Genomic DNA, 15,616 nt, shown 5'->3' with positions numbered 1-15,616 from the left:
GTTCTGGTTGAAAAGAGCAGGAGGAGTGGCCTTTCTTTGCCTTCCCTGCAGGGGAGGAAGGAGGCTGCTCCAGGGCCTGGACGCCAGAGTGTTGATTCAGATCAGAGATCTGAACAAGGAGGGGCTGGGGGGTGAGAATCTTAGAATTGGGTACTCAGGTAAGTAAGTAGGTTACCAGACCCTGGTGATGATCCCCCTCCCCATTCTACTTACTGGTAATGAGAGCCACCACACCCTGCCCAGTCTTTCTCCTCCAGTCCCCTCCTCATGCTTAGGTCCTTCCAGAACTGCAGGGTGCAGGATGGGATGGGGTGGGAGGTTGGACAGGCCATGAGGAAGGACAGCATGTTCCTGTCTCTGTATTTGCTCCTCTGACTCAGTTTTGGACCCCTGTTCCCATAGAAACCCAGCATGCTCCTGACATGTGGGTATTAGAATGACAATAATAGACTAAAAGCATGGGGGCAGGCAAGGGTCCAAGATTTTGGCTACATTCTTGCCAAGCAGCATTCTGTAGGCTGATTGGGAGGTCAGGGACCATATAGCATTAATGCTTTGGAAAAAGCTTTTCCAAACACAGAAACCACCCATTCAGAAATGTACATTTGAATACTGTCTCTAGTCCTGCTTTGGCCATCACAGACTTCATAACCTCTTTCCATTAACCCCTCCCCACCTGCAGAATATCAGAGATGAAGTTCTCTGACTGGTGAATCCTTAAAGTGTGTAAGTTTCTCTGCAGAGAGACAGCTGAAGAGGTCCAGTCAAAATAGGCATAAATTCATGCCTGGCTAGATGCTACCTCACTTTATGGGAAATGTTTAACATAACATTAATTTAAAAATATATTCTAAATTTTACAAAATTATTCTAATGTTCAAATGGAGAAATACTCATGAGAATTAGAAAATCTGGGGGGAAAGAGGACTTGCCAGATTTTTAAGTGTATAAAGCTACAGTAATAAAAGCAGTTTGATACTGGTAGAAAGCAGGGTGCTCAGTACAGTCTCCAGTGTATTGGGAATCTCATATTTAAAGGTAGCATTAGTAGTGAAAGTATTGGTGGTTCAATAAATATGTTAAGATACCTCACTAATTATTAGAAAAAAATTAAAGTGGATCCCTAATTTACATCTTACACTAAAATTAGGAATAGACTAAAGATTTTTTTTTAAATACACATACATAAATTGAGGTGGAGGAAACACAGATGAATTAATTCTGTAGTCTTGAGGCAAAGTAGGAATTTCTAAGCATGATATTAATCCTTTTATGTTATTTCCTCTAGAGTAAGTTCCTACTGATAGCTGTATTAGTTGGGGTCCCACTCAAATGGAGGAACCTAAGAGGAGAGTTTAATAAAGGCAAGATTTATGAAAGTGTGGGTCTATGTAGAGAAACCAAAAGGGGTGGTGTAGCACCCCAGGGCTGGCAGCAGTGAGGAGCAGCTGTGTGTTGGGGTGGGGTGGGGGGCGAGGGGAGGAAGAACATGCTGCCTGTCTGACAGGAGCTGTGACCTTTAATAGAGGGAGGGGACAAATGTTGGACAGCACTCTTCTCTGTACCTTACCTCCCTACAGATGCATCCCGTTGGCCAAGTCCAACCAGAAGTCAGGGCAAGAGAGCTTATCAGTGTGATTTGTGCTCAGGCCAGCCCTGATATAGGGAGGAACTAGAATCCAGGGGCAAATGAAAAATGTCAGCACAGGGTCAAGGGATGTTGGTGTTGTTTTTTCAAGGATTTCAATTTGCCTGTCAGAAATGTAGCAATTTCATAATTCCCACTGGTAGTCTAAGAGCTGTCCATTTCCCACACATTAGCCAACAGGGTATTATTAACCTGACCAACATGGCCAGCTCCTTCTCCACAGTCAGGTCTCTGGCCAAACGCTGCTCCTCAGAGAAGCTTTCACTGGCCTCCTTAGCCAACATAGCCAACCCCACTCATGCCCCAGAATCCCTCTCTCCCGTTTTATTTTCTCTGTAGCACTAACCACTCTCTGAAGTTGTTTGTCTACTTAGTTATCTGTTTCTGTCTCTCCAAGATAAACCCCATGAGAGCAGGGATCTTGTCTGCCTCATCCATGGATCTGTCCGTAGTACAGTGCCTAGTAGTGGTATGTGCTCAATAAATTTGGGTTAAATAAATGTGTCTCCAAAACCTTGACCATCATTCCTTCTGACAGTATGTTGAATTCTAACATTTACCAGGGTACTAACGTTTCATTCATTGTTTACTTCTTTTCTCCAGCTCCCCTACTTTATGAATGAACTAACTCTGACGGAACTTGACATGGGGGTGGCTGTGCCAAAAATCCTTCAGGCCTTCAAGCCTTATGTCGATCACCAAGGTAACTCTTAATTGACTTTAGAGAGGAATGACACTTATATGAGTGTGAAAATGTCTCCATCACTGCAGGTTGAATACCAAGACTTTGTGTGTGAAGGGAGTTGGGGGCTTTTCAAGTCGTGTATTTCATGTTAGTTGTCTTTGTTCTTAACAGTCCCAGCCTCACACTGGTGGGGAATAGATCAGGACTCCCGCTCCTATTCCTTTTAGTCTCTTGGATCCTTAAAAAGTCCTCCTTCAGCCCTAACCGGTTTGGCTCAGTGGATAGAGCATCGGCCTTCAGACTGAAGGGTCCCAGGTTCGATTCCAGTCAAGGGCATGTACCTTGGTTGCGGGCACATCCCCAGTGGGGGGGTGTGCAGGAGGCAGCTGATTGATGTTTCTAACTCTCTATCCCTCTCTCTTCTCTCTGTAAAATATCAATAAAATATACATTTTTTAAAAAGTCCTCCTTTAGCCCAAAGATACTCATATGCCAGTTGGGACCTGAGCTTTTGTGACTTAGAAAACAGTCCCTGCTCTGTATGGCTGCAGCCCTTGCAGGGTGAGCCTCACTCCCCCGTCCCAGGCCTCACATGTGCATCTGCCCAGCCCTGGCCTCTTTCCAGGAGCTGCCTCTCCTATGTATCCACTTCTTTACCTCGCCCCAACCTCTAGCTTGCAGATTCTTTGGTCTTCACGTTTTACATCTTTATGTTCTTACCACTCTTAGAAGGCGCTTAGGTGTTTGAACAAGGAAGACTTATTGTCAGAGAGTATTTTGAGAGTAGGTGTTTGAACAAGGAAGACATATTGTCAGACAGTATTTTAAGAGTAAGTCTCTCTGTTGGAGGAAGGTTCTCAGATTTGGTTTTTAAGATGTGCTACTGGCATTATGTATGCCTACTCGTGTGTGTTGGGAAAGAAAGAATTGATTAGAATGCTTAGAGAGTTTAAGTAAATGTAAATATTTATGTGTATTTTATGGCATGTAGTTTTAAAAGGACCTTGATGGATAATTTAGTACACAAGAGTTTGGTAAAAAGAAGACTGAGCCAGATAGGCAAGAATAGTCTGTGAGCAGGCAGGAAAAAATGTGCCCATCATGCAAACAGCTGACTTTTTTTCTGTAATATCCCTTTCAAGTGAACCTCTTTCCACCTACACTGGATTTACATTATTCCTCCAAAGGCTCAGGAACAAAGTAGGGAAGAAAATAATTACAACTTTTTTTAAAAAATGTATTTTATTGATTTTTCACAGAGAGGAAGGGAGAGGAACAGAGAGCCAGAAACATCGATGAGAGAGAAACATCGATCAGCTGCCTCCTGCACATCCCCCACTGGGGATGTGCCCGCAACCAAGGTGCATGCCCTTGACCAGAATCGAACCTGGGACCCTTCAGTCCGCAGGTCGACGCTCTATCCACTGAGCCAAACCGGTTTCGGCTAATTACAACTTTTTAAGAGAGTGATATTTGTTTTGAAGTAAAGGTTTTGGAAAATTTAGACACTCTAGCATCTACTTGTGTCTCTATATGGCTATATCAGATGGCTCTTGGACCATATTTAGTGAAATAATTTTCTGTGTTGTATACATTTGATATAAATTGAAAAGGATTTTTTTCCCTAGTGCTACAATTAGCAGCCCTATTTCTGTGGCAATGTTTCAGCAGACAGTGAGCCCATATTTTCATGTTTTGAGCATCTCACTGATTTCAGAGAAAGGTAGACCAGAGTAGTATTTGCAAATGTAGAAGTCCACCTAATACTGCACGTTGAGATCACCTATAACCACTAAATTATGTCTACACTTTAATAAATCTGAGTGCTCCTGCATTTGGTTAATTCTTGGTTCACTAAGAGTAAAACTAGAACAGATTCTTTGCAAAGGATTTAGCTGGAGTTCTCTTAACCACATTTGAAATTTTAAAGGATACATCATCTACGTGTTAAGTGTGTAGCTAGAATCTTCGCTCCATTGTTGATGTACAAGTGCTGCCTTTCTTCCTCTGCCTCTAGCAGGCTCTAGGTTGCCCTTTACTCTTTGCCTCTAGGAATTGACTTGCATGTAACAAGCTGGTAAATGATCAGCTAACATAACCCTTCTGAGCCGCGGGCTTAAAGAAAGTAAATAATAGGTGTACGTGCTCTGTTTTCCAGTGCATTAGCACTCTCTTATCTCAGGGCCGAATTTGCCCTTTGTTGAATTAGAAATTTCTAATGACAAGGAAACAGTGCCACAGCTGGGCCTTGCTGCATCTGGGTGTCCCTCTAGCTTTGAACTCTGTAGCCTCCCAGGGCAGCTTTGTCAGACTCTGAGTGAAATTTACCAACCATCTAAATCTTCAGTCTCTTTCCTGTCCCTCTGAAGAGAGACATTTCACTAGATCACTGATTTTCAACCTTTTTTATCTCATGGTACCCATAAACTAATTACTAAAATTCTACGGCACACCAAAATTTATATCTTTTTGGCCATCAGGTAAAAAAAGCATAATTTTGATTCATTCACACCAGAAGTGTTGTGCTGGCTGTTGTCATTTTTTATTTGACAGTCTAAGGGAAAAGAAGTCAGTGCCTGTGACTAACTAACTAGTCAGGTATTGTATGTTTTAAAATTTCTCGTGGAACACCCATTGAAAATCACTGCACTAGATAAATCAAAGCTTTGTCCGGTGTTTAGTCCATTTGCTGCTTATTTAACTCCTTTCAGGGCAAATTTTAGAGATCTGCCTGCTTATGTAATGAAGGAGGAAAGGTATGATAAAGACATAAAGCCTGTGGGTTTTAAAAGTTTGACCAAATTAGATTTTTCCATGTCTGCAAAGAATACAAGTGTTGGTAAAACAGAAATGAACACAAAAGAAATACATGTTTTGGATTCCATTGCTAAGGGAAACTCCTTTTAGCGAAATTAAAACCAGGGTGACTTGCTAAAATGGACTCTGAAAAGCAGAGCTCACCTTCCAGGGAAAGGAATCCCAGGGTGAAGAGGCCTCACCAGCTCTTGGGAGAAGCACCTACCATGGGATCCCCCGACACATACTTTTTTTTTTTTTTTTAATGTTTTCTAACTTGTGCTTGTTCGTTGGAGGCACATGGCTCAGGAGGGGTATTTGGTCCAGAGCTGGTTGGATCGCTCTTCCTCCAGATGCTCTTCTTCAGGCAGCACTGAGTGGTGGTTCTGAGCACCAGGCCTGGGGCCAGACTGCTGGGCTCACAGTTGACCCATTCTACAGCTTAAAGCTGGCAACTGCTACCAGAATAAATGGAAAGAAGAATGCCATTGTCAGCTTTCGTGACCTTGCAACGGAGCAGTAAAATCACACATTGACCATGCTGGCTGTCCAAGTTTTGGGGCACACAGCCAATTTCTATGTAGTTAATAAAGTTAAATAACTGCCTTCCCCAAGGCATCTGCACTTCCCACCACGGCAGGTGGCTGGAAACTGGCTTTGTACCTCCTGCCTAATCTCCGACTCCTCCCAAACCACATATGTCTCTAACCATGGAGTGTGTGTGTGTGTGTCCTCTCTTCTCTTCAGGCTATACAGTGGGGTACAGAATCCTGTCTCTATAACCTCCTTCTCTCCTCCCCCCGCCCCCCTCGCCAAAACTGGCCTCCCCTTTCCACTCCTAATCCCCACCCAAGCTGCTGTCTCCAGGTCCAGGCCTCTAGGGTCCACCAGTCCATCCTTCTCAGCAAAGGTTTTTCCTGTTGTTTTATTAACTCTGTTGGGATAGATAATGTTTGCTCCTTCATTTATTCAGCAGCTGCTCATTATAGGGAAAACTGGACTGTTTAGAAAAGGGAAAATATTACCCATCACCCCACCATTCAGAGACAGCCAGGGTTACCTTTATGGTACATTTGGTACATGTTTTGTTTATTCTCTCCTAATATTCTTTCTCTTCTGGTTAAAAATTGATTTAGAACCAGATACTTAAAGAATTAGGCAGGCCCTGGCCGGTTTGGCTCAGTGGAAAGAACGTTGGCCTGCGGACTCAAGGGTCCCGGGTTCGGTTCCGGTCAAGAGCATGTACCTTGGTTGCAGGCACATACCCAGTGGGGAGTGTGTGGGAGGCAGCTGATCGATGTTTCTCTCTCATCCGTGTTTCTAACTCTCGATCCCTCCTCTCCCTTCCTCTCTGTAAAAAATCAATAAAATAAAAAATAAAAGAAATAAAAAGAATTAGGCAGACTGACTACATAGACTTGAGAGGACAGTCAAAGATAACCTATCCTAGACCCTGCTGTGTTGTAGCTGTGTGATGTGTAGGCCAAAGCCCAGAGTGAGTGTGACTTGCCAAAGGTCACCCAGTAGCTCACCTTCCATCCTGTTCCTCAGCTTCTAGGCCAGAGGCTCTCCATGAGCAATAGCTCTGCAGCCAGGCCACCATGTTGGGGCCCTGGTTCTTCACTGTCCAGCAGTGAGATCTCAGGAAGTTACTAACCACTCGGCCTCAGTTCCCTCGTCCGTAAAGTACTGGTGTTGGTAGTGCCTCCCTTTTCCAGTTGTGGTGGAGATAAAATGTTACATGTAAAATGCTCAGAGAGGACACATGGCACATAGTAAGCCATTAGTGTTTGCTGCTGTCACAAAGCCTTATTGTCAGTAAAAGCTTTCTAGTAGGGAACCGCTTCTGTCAGCCAGGTTATCATCTTCATGCCTGGGACCAGTGTCAGAATGAACCAAGGATATGGACTATGCTCCTTAGGTTCAGATTAATTCATTTAGTCTTTAGGATATTTGCTTCATGTATTTAAGTCTGCAAATAGTCATTGAGCATCTACCATGGGCATTTCTGTACTGATTTTGCCCCATTTCAGGATACCCAAAATAACAACCCACATTTCAACTGAAGGTGGAAAGATTACCATGACCAGCCGGGATAGGAATCTTGTCTGTCTTCAGATGCCTTTACTCATGACTGGCGGTTTCCACCATCTACCACTCATCTTCTGGACCTTAACTTAGAGTACCTGGTGCCTTTATCCAGTGATGGGACTAAAGATACTCTGCCAACTGATTGTTTCAGAAACTGGAACCAGAGTCAGGCTGTGACCTGCCCATTCCTTGCTGCAACACCCTTGTCAACAGTAGATGTTAGGACAACAGCTGTCTAGGGCTGAACATGATGACAGGGCCAGACTGTGGGGCTTAGTACTCACAGGAATGGCATGTACACTTCTCTAACTAGATCGTGTTGCAGAAAGAAAAAGACTTTTTATAGAAAGGGAGAAAAAAGACTCATTTGTGGATCTTGGTAGGGGTGTGAGAGAGGAGATTGATTTGCGACTATGTCCACCTTGGAAGGCAGAGCTGTTTCCAAGAACAGTTACAGGTAGACAAAGCTAAAAATGACATTTACCCTAAAGGAGGCAGCCAAATATAAGAAATGCTAGTTTTCTGTGGTATCTGAGTAATATGTCACCAGTCTGTTTGCCAGGAACAAAACAGTCACTGGTGAGTTCTTCTAAGAGCCGAGTAACTCAAACATCTGCTCTTGGTAATATATTATTAATGCTCCATTTTAAGAGGTTTTGTTCTTTGGATGCTTTCAGAGTGAAAATCAACCACTACTATTTAGAGGTGGAGGAAATGAGTAACATGAGGGCCAAGCTCAGTGAGCAAGGCTTTAGGTTCTCTCAACTCCTGAGCCACAAGGGCCCTATTAAACCTATTCCAATGAGACTTTTAGTTATTTTAATAGTAATCAAACAGTGAACAGCGGAGTGGAACTACTAGATGGATATAGCCATGGAAGAGCTATTCCTGAGGCCATGGAGTCTGTTAAATAGAATGCCAGGGAGAAGGCTGAAGAACCTCTGTTTTAGTTGTCTCTGGTGATACCTGCACGGCTGTTTATGATCTCTGGGGCCATCACAGTCTGATCTGCACCTGGTGGCGCAGGTATCTTTCTTCTCCTTCAAGCATAAACTTCCTGAGGGCACGGATTCATCTCAGCGTCTTGAGCTCTGATATCTTGCATTAAGAACTCAATAAGCACTTTAGGATAGAGTGAGCTGTAACTTTTGCCATAGTCTCCCTCTTAGTAGTGGTGGTGGTGGTAACTGATCCTTTTCTCTGAAGCTGAAGAGTGAAAAACAGTCATCGGAGCTGCTCACAGGCCTTTGCATGAAGACTCACTGAAACTCGCCATTGTCCTTGTCAGTTGTGTTTCCCATGTTGCAGAATAAAGTGCTCGTTTTATAGGGACTTGTTAAGGGCTGACTATTTGTGCCCCTCCCCCCTCCAAATTTATGTTTAGCCCTAACCTGCAATGTGATGGTATTTGGAGGTAGGGCCTTTGGAGGTAGGGCTTTTAGATAAGGTCATGAGGAAGGTTGCTCATGATGGGATTAGTGCCCTTCATAAGAAAAGACCAGAGAGCTAGTTTGCTCTGTCTCTGCCATGTGAAGACACAGTGAGAAGGTGGCCATCTACAAGCCAGGAAGAGAGCCCTCACCAGGAACTGAATTGGCCATACCTTGATCTTGGACTTCCAGCCTCCAGAACTGTGAGAAATAAATGTCTGCAGTGTATGGTATGTTGTTATTGCAGCCCAAGATGAGACAGGACTTTGTGTTCATGTCCTTTCCTAGAACCTCTCAGGACTGACTGCCTTACTCCTAATTAGAGGCTTAAAAAATTGTCCTCCTCAACTTCTGTTTTTTGTCCTTGAGCATTATCAAGAGCAGATGGTTACAGAAACCAGCATTTTAAATGAAATGCCTCACAATAAAATCTTAACATTTGTTAAGAGCACAGAAGACACAACTCTGTAACCACATTCATCTAGATGAGTAGCATTCAGCTCTCTTAGAGTTAAGACACCACTCACGGAGCAGAGTGTGTCCCATCTTCACATTGTTGTTACATTTATCCCCAATGGGAAGACAGCTTTTCTAGAAACTGTTAATTTCATCTTTCAGTCTTGCAAGGCAGCAGCCTTCTGACTCACCTGTTATGTAACCAGTTGGCCTCGGCCCCAGGTTGTTGTGCTCCACAGTTTTCAGGGTGCTTTCTGCCTGCCCAATCTTGTCATAGAAGCGAGTTTTTCTGCACCTAGTGCTAAAATTGTCACCTTTCCCTCATCTGAATGCAAGCACATCATATTAATTTGTTGGAATATTTGCAATTTATATCTATTTTTAAAGTTTTCAAACCATTCTTGACTCCTTCACATTTTCACTGAGAACCAGGGCTGAGCAAAGCCCCATGAGTGGGCTCATGGGACATATTCAATGATATAAAACACAGACCCTGTCCCCCACTCCGAGGCTCAGTCAGATGCCCACCTCTCTTCCCCTCCCTCACCCAGACAGGGCTCTCTGGCTGCCCAATGCAGCCTCTTCCCTCTTAGCCCTGCAGCCTCCTCTGGTCTGGCCCCTGTCTGCCATGACAACAGCTAGGCTGGAGCAAGGAGTTGTGGAAGTAAGGAAGTGGGCTGGCGATGGCAGAGAAAGGGGAGAGCCTGGCTAGGATATTCTGGGTGCTGGGCTACACACATCAGGACGGTCTCCCTTGTGCAGATGAGGCCGGAGCACAGAGGTCGGGAACTTCCTTGTGACTGGGCTCCATATGCTCTTCCCTCCTCTTCCCGCCTCCGGTTCCATAAGGTAGGACACTGGAGCATGTGTCACTTGAGGGGATGATGTCCTAATGACTGGGGTATGGGCCAGAAGCTACTAAGCCTGTATCCATATCCCTGCATTAAAAAAAAAGACAGACAAAACCTTCAGTTTATAAGAAGTAAAATTCTGATGCCTTTAATAACCATCTTCAAAGGCAATACATACTATTAATATTTATTGAAAACCTGACTAGAATTTTCAAAAGAAATGATTATGTCTGAAGACATATAGCAACCAGATAATTTGAGTCTATTGATTTTGAGTTAAATAAAGCTGGCGATATAGAATAAATATTTTCTTTATTGATGTCCTTTTTATATTGAGTTTAAAGTCTATTAATATCAAGCCTTTTGTCCTGATCCTTCTATTAGAAGTGATTAATGACTAAATGTCTTTATGAAAACAGATGTGCCCTTCATTTCCAGTAGCAGTACCTTTGCAGAGCAAGCTAATTGATGATTTCTAACTGCTTAACGTAAGCACAAAATAAAGCAAAGAAGACAGTCATAATTGGTCTGCATGTCACTTAATTAAACCAGGTCATTCATGGAAAATGAGTACCTTCAATTATGATAAAAAGAAATGGTTGAAAACAAATTGGAAATTATTCTGCCTTTAGTGAGGAATTGTATACCATTAGTGCTTCTTGAGGTTAAGCAAAGCTTTTAGCTGAGATTGTGGCCAAATGAAGGATAGGTTATTTACTGTAATTGCTTGAAAATGCTGCTGTGTATGAACAATAGTTTTAGATTAATTTCCTGCTTCCTTTAAATGTTGTCATTTGTCTTCTAAGGATCTCTGAAAGTTTATTAACATTTAAACACCCACTTTGAAGGATCATATTTTGATTGAAAGTCCATGAGATATGATGGCACTCTGGGTCAGAAAAATCCCAGTCTATTCTGTCCTACCTGCCGAGTCATAGAATGTTGGTGGAGAAGGTCCTGAGGTGACTGGTCCTTGTTTGCATTTTAGATTTCTGCTGATGGACCATCCCCGTGAGCTGCTCTTAGATATGATCTCATTGACAGTAGCGTTTCCAAGGAATAGGTTCTTAAACTAAGGTACAAAGTGATTACCCAGCTTTATTTGAATAATCCTGGGGCTCGAACATTAATTCTTTTGTTTCCATTATTAGGCAATTTCCAGAAAGGAAAGGGTTCTGAAAGTTTTTGTCACTGTCCTTATTATACCAAGCTAAGTCTGAACCATGTTTTGTTTGTTTGTTAATCCTCACCAGAGGATATTTTTTCCCCATTGCTTCTCAGAGAGAGTGGAAGGGAGAGAGAGGAAAAGGGAGAGGGGGAGGAGTAAGGGGAGGAGGAGAGGGTGATGTGGGAGTTGCCTCCCACTCGCCCTGACCTGGGGCAGCCAACCTGCAACCCAGGTACGTGCCCTTGACTTGGAATCAAACCAGAGACCCTTTGGTGGGAAGACCAACACTAACCACTGAGCCATGCCAGCCAGGGCTCTCACATGTGTCTTTAAAGAACAGCCCAGCTTGCAGTGAAGTGCTTGTCTGCACCTCTCTTCTGCCTTGTAGCTGGCTGGGAATCGCACACCTTGTCCCGGCTTTGCCCTGGGTCAAGCCATCCTCTTACTACATGTGAGAAGAGCCCATGTGCACTGAGCACACTGTGAGCGTTTTAATGATAGTGAGATGCCGGCCGTTTGCCAGGTGCTTGCAGCTTTTCCAGAGGCTTTTCTCCTCACGAGTTCCTCTTGCGTGCCTGTATCTGTATCTACATATCTATAGACTTTCAATGTGATACCAATTTAGATACTTTCAAATATAAATGTTTATATTGTCATTGATAGTCATGTTTTTCTGGGGGGAAAAACCTTCTGTTTTTTCACCATTTCTCCAGGACTCTGGATCGATTTGGAAATGTCCTACAATGGGTCCTTTCTGATGACTCTTGAGACCAAAATGAATTTGACCAAACTAGGTAAAGAGCCTCTTGTTGAAGCCCTGAAGGTTGGAGAAATTGGCAAAGAAGGGTAAGGGGCTATATGACTTTACTCACCCAACCCTGGGGAACCAACCTCTCCCTCCAGCCTTTGAGAAGCAGGTTTGAAGCGTAGTCGTCCCTGATGTTGAGAGAGAAACACTCCATGTAAGTGCTTCTGGACCACAGAGGGTTTCAGGGAATGGTTCACTAGTTTCACCCCTGCATATTCTGAGTCCTCACCTCTACTCAGTGTCTTTTGGCCTCAGTGCTGCTGGTGGGGCACATAGTATCGATTTTCCAGAAGGCATCACTGACTGAGACCAGCAGGGCAGGCTTATCTACACAATACAATGCTCTGTAAAGAAAATTGTCACTCAGAAAGTACCTTCTCCAACTTACAGCCACACGTGGGCAAGGCTATGGCCCATAGGGGGTCTATCTGCTTTAATCACAAATATTTACAATTAGTAGTTGATTTTATAGCCAAGAGGGTGCTCCTGAAGTGTCTTGAGATGCATTTTCCCTAAATAATACAGTAGTGGCTTGTTTAGCAAGTGCTTCTCTTTGTAGAAGATACTGCATCTACTAGCCCAGAGTTTAGTAAATATTCAAATTTGTAAGCTAATAAATAATGTTTGCTTTTTTTTTTCTTAAATGCTTACAATGGATAAGCTGGAAATTTTACATTCCCATACACCTTCTAAATGACTAACTACAAATTTAAATTATATAATTGTTTTGACCAAACTGAAAATGCTGATTGGAGTCTGCTTCTCACCTCTTTAGCCCCCTGCATAGGATTAACAATGTGGTAACAGGAACATTTCACAGGGAGCACTTTCTCAGAGTCTAAATATAAGACACAGACTTAAATTTTTGCTTAGTTATGATACTGACCTGATACTTCTATTTATATTGTGCTAATAGCAGTGCAGGAGCTGGGTCACACATTTGAGAATGTTCTTTTACTTTGATGATTCTGATTTATCCAAGTTACTTAATGAAATGTACCTTTTTTAATAATTGGAGAATTTCACCTGCTGTATGCAATCTAACCTGAATCTGTGCTATTTCCCTTTCATTTTTCTATTTGTTAAAATGTGTTTGGATTCGGCAATCTGTGGATTGTATTTTCTGGTGAGTGGTATTTATCAAGTCTCCATGTAGCATTTCATACCCTGTCAGTGCTGTCTTATTTGATCCCACATGACACCACTAGGAAGCTTGTCATTTCATCATGTTCCTGGACACAAAGGCTCAGTTTGTAGACCTGAGAGGATTGAGATCAGGAGTACTTAAGAGGCTTTCCTGGCAGGGAAAGTCAGACAAACTTCTTTGATTTGAATTGCTGGGGGATCTAGTCCTGTGGTCAGACTCAACTTATGTCCCTGCACGCCACACATCCCCCATCACCGTGCACGCCTGACCATCATCAGTCCAGCCTCATGGTAAGAGTGGCAGAACCAGCTGCCTATAAAATGAAGCATGTCAGGCAGGAACAGTCTTGAACATGAGTTCTATCTAAGCGGGAGCACGACACCACAAACACTCGTCAGCAGCATTTGTACATGGAGCCCTTTCTGGGAACAGCCTGTGCTGGCAGAAGAGCTGCTGGGACTCCATTGGAAGGGGGTGGGTTTTAGGCAGCAAGTGGAGCCCCAATACAGCCAGGTCTCAGATTCTTGCCACGGAGGTGCTTCATGTTAACTATTATTCATCTGGCTCTCCTGGCACAATTTCAAGTTCATAAAATGGCTGATCAGAGGATGGATATGTTTCTGAGCAAACAATCTTCTCTAGACTGTGTGAAAAAAATCCTCTGCTTTTGTGATGGTATTATATTTAATTTGTAATATATTTTTTCCCCCAGTAGAATCTGTTATAACATGTTTTGCTCCTTCCTGTGAAGGTGTTTAATTTTATGTTGACATGTAATTGGCTGTCACTTAATTTTAAAAGCATACAATCCAAAAGCCTGGGCAGATGAGCCCTTAACCTTTTTTTTTTTTTCTTTTTTTTTTTTTTTTGCATAAAGCACCCTTTTGGAATTCTGAGAGCTCTGGGTCCTTCTCCCAGAAAATGCTCACATATGTTCATTTGGCTCACAGTTTCTGGGAGCATCGAGAGCCTCTGAAAGCCCACCCATAGCTAAGAACCCCATCCCAGAAGTGATTCTCGATCCACTCTTCACTCCCTCAGTGCTGAGCACATGGAATCACCAAGGCTACATGCTGGAGGAGAGACAGAAGTCATTATGCACTTAGCTGTTATTAAACATATGGTCTTTGGTGGTGACATCTTCCTTGATGGTAAACCTCTCCGAAGAGCAGAATGTCTGAGAAGCTGGCCAGCAGCAGCCCTTTCTCTCCAGGCGCTCCCTGTATTCTGTGGCTGCCAGTCCAGGCCCTCACTTTCAGGCAAAGGCTTGTTCCCAGAATGGGATGCTCTGGCAGGGTCTCTGCTCTATCTCCCTGCTTTTCTCAGCTTCCTTCAAGTGTGCAAATGATTGTGCCCTTGGGGAGTCTGAGGAGATGCTGCTCAACCTGTGAGAAGTCTGACTTACTGGTAGAGGCTGGTTCCCATCTTCCCGTCATTACCCTCAGGCTGATGATGAGAAGTTGAAGTCAATATTGCTTTATTCCAGGGAAGTCCTTTTCCCTTTGAAATCTGCATACACTTTATATTTGCAGACATTTTTCCTTTAGTCTTTTTATTTCCCAAATAGTCTTCTTGTTTTATACATAGTTAACATAAATTTGAGGCAGTAATGTACTCAGTAGAATTCAGGTAGTAAACTGAGCAGCCTTAACATTAGGAATTGCCTGAAAAGGCCACAGTGAGTCTTCGGTCAGGGGAATGTTCTGTGTGTTTGGCTGCTCTTTAATGAAAGGTGGCCTTGGAGTGGGGCATTTCCTGTAAGGCACTTGGCCTGTTCATGCTCTACCATTGCAGCCTGGGCGCCATGTGCAGGTCCACACATAGGGGCCCCTCTGTCCCCATGCTGGGTCACTAGTCCACAGTGTACCCTGAACCACCACCACCACCACCACTCCACCTGAGACACTGTGACTAGGTCCGGCTCTGTGGATGTATGCACATGTGTGTCTGTGGCAGAAGTGTGGGGCAGATTTCTCTTAACTAAAAAGAAAAAAAAGTGAATGCACTGTATGAGTGTGGCCCCCACAAAGCAGTCACCTCACTGGGCTGTTAATCTAATTATGCTTCTTTCACTTAAAGTATTCTGGAGCTGCTTTTTTAGAATTGCCTCTGGAATCTGTGACATTCTTTTAACTAATGAGTGACAGAAAATCACCCTGCTTTGTAGATCAATTGGATCTGTGAGAAATTGCTATAAGTCATTCATAGCCATCAGCAATGGTGAAACCAAGAAATAAAATGTTTGGCCTGAGAGAGAGTATCAATGATAAAATAATTCACTTTTTCTTATGTGTCTGGCTCCAAACACATTTCCAAAAACATTTTTAGCAGCAGCAGCAAAACTGCAATAAATAAGCCTTTTAAGGTGACTCTTTGAAAGGATAGCACTCTCACCTGGAATTCTAAGGTGTGTTTTTAAAAATTAGGCTTTATTAGTTCTAGCATGTCTTATATAAATAAGTGTGTGTGCAGTTTGTCTTTCTCTGAAGTTCATGCTGACATCATAGATTGAGATCATAAAATGCACGTTCAGTTA

At 43.2% G+C, this 15,616-nt stretch overlaps 1 protein-coding gene across 3 annotated transcripts in view; it reads left to right on the top strand.

The window, feature by feature from the left end:
- The window catches only part of TEX2 (testis expressed 2), an 87,932-nt gene that overhangs the window by 63,837 nt on the left and 8,479 nt on the right, over positions 1-15,616 (top strand). For 2 of the 3 annotated variants that reach the window (XM_028157383.2, XM_008149420.3), the window contains 2 exons: positions 2,252-2,351; positions 11,839-11,971. In XM_028157383.2, coding sequence (XP_028013184.1) covers positions 2,252-2,351; positions 11,839-11,971 — 233 coding nt within the window. The remainder of the gene's footprint in view (positions 1-2,251; positions 2,352-11,838; positions 11,972-15,616) is intronic. The other variant, XM_028157386.2, reaches the window with a different exon arrangement.

This window comes from Eptesicus fuscus, chromosome 20 (genome assembly GCF_027574615.1).
Source record: "Eptesicus fuscus isolate TK198812 chromosome 20, DD_ASM_mEF_20220401, whole genome shotgun sequence".
Taxonomy (NCBI): Eukaryota; Metazoa; Chordata; class Mammalia; order Chiroptera; family Vespertilionidae; genus Eptesicus; species Eptesicus fuscus.
This window is presented reverse-complemented; position numbering and strand designations above follow the sequence as displayed.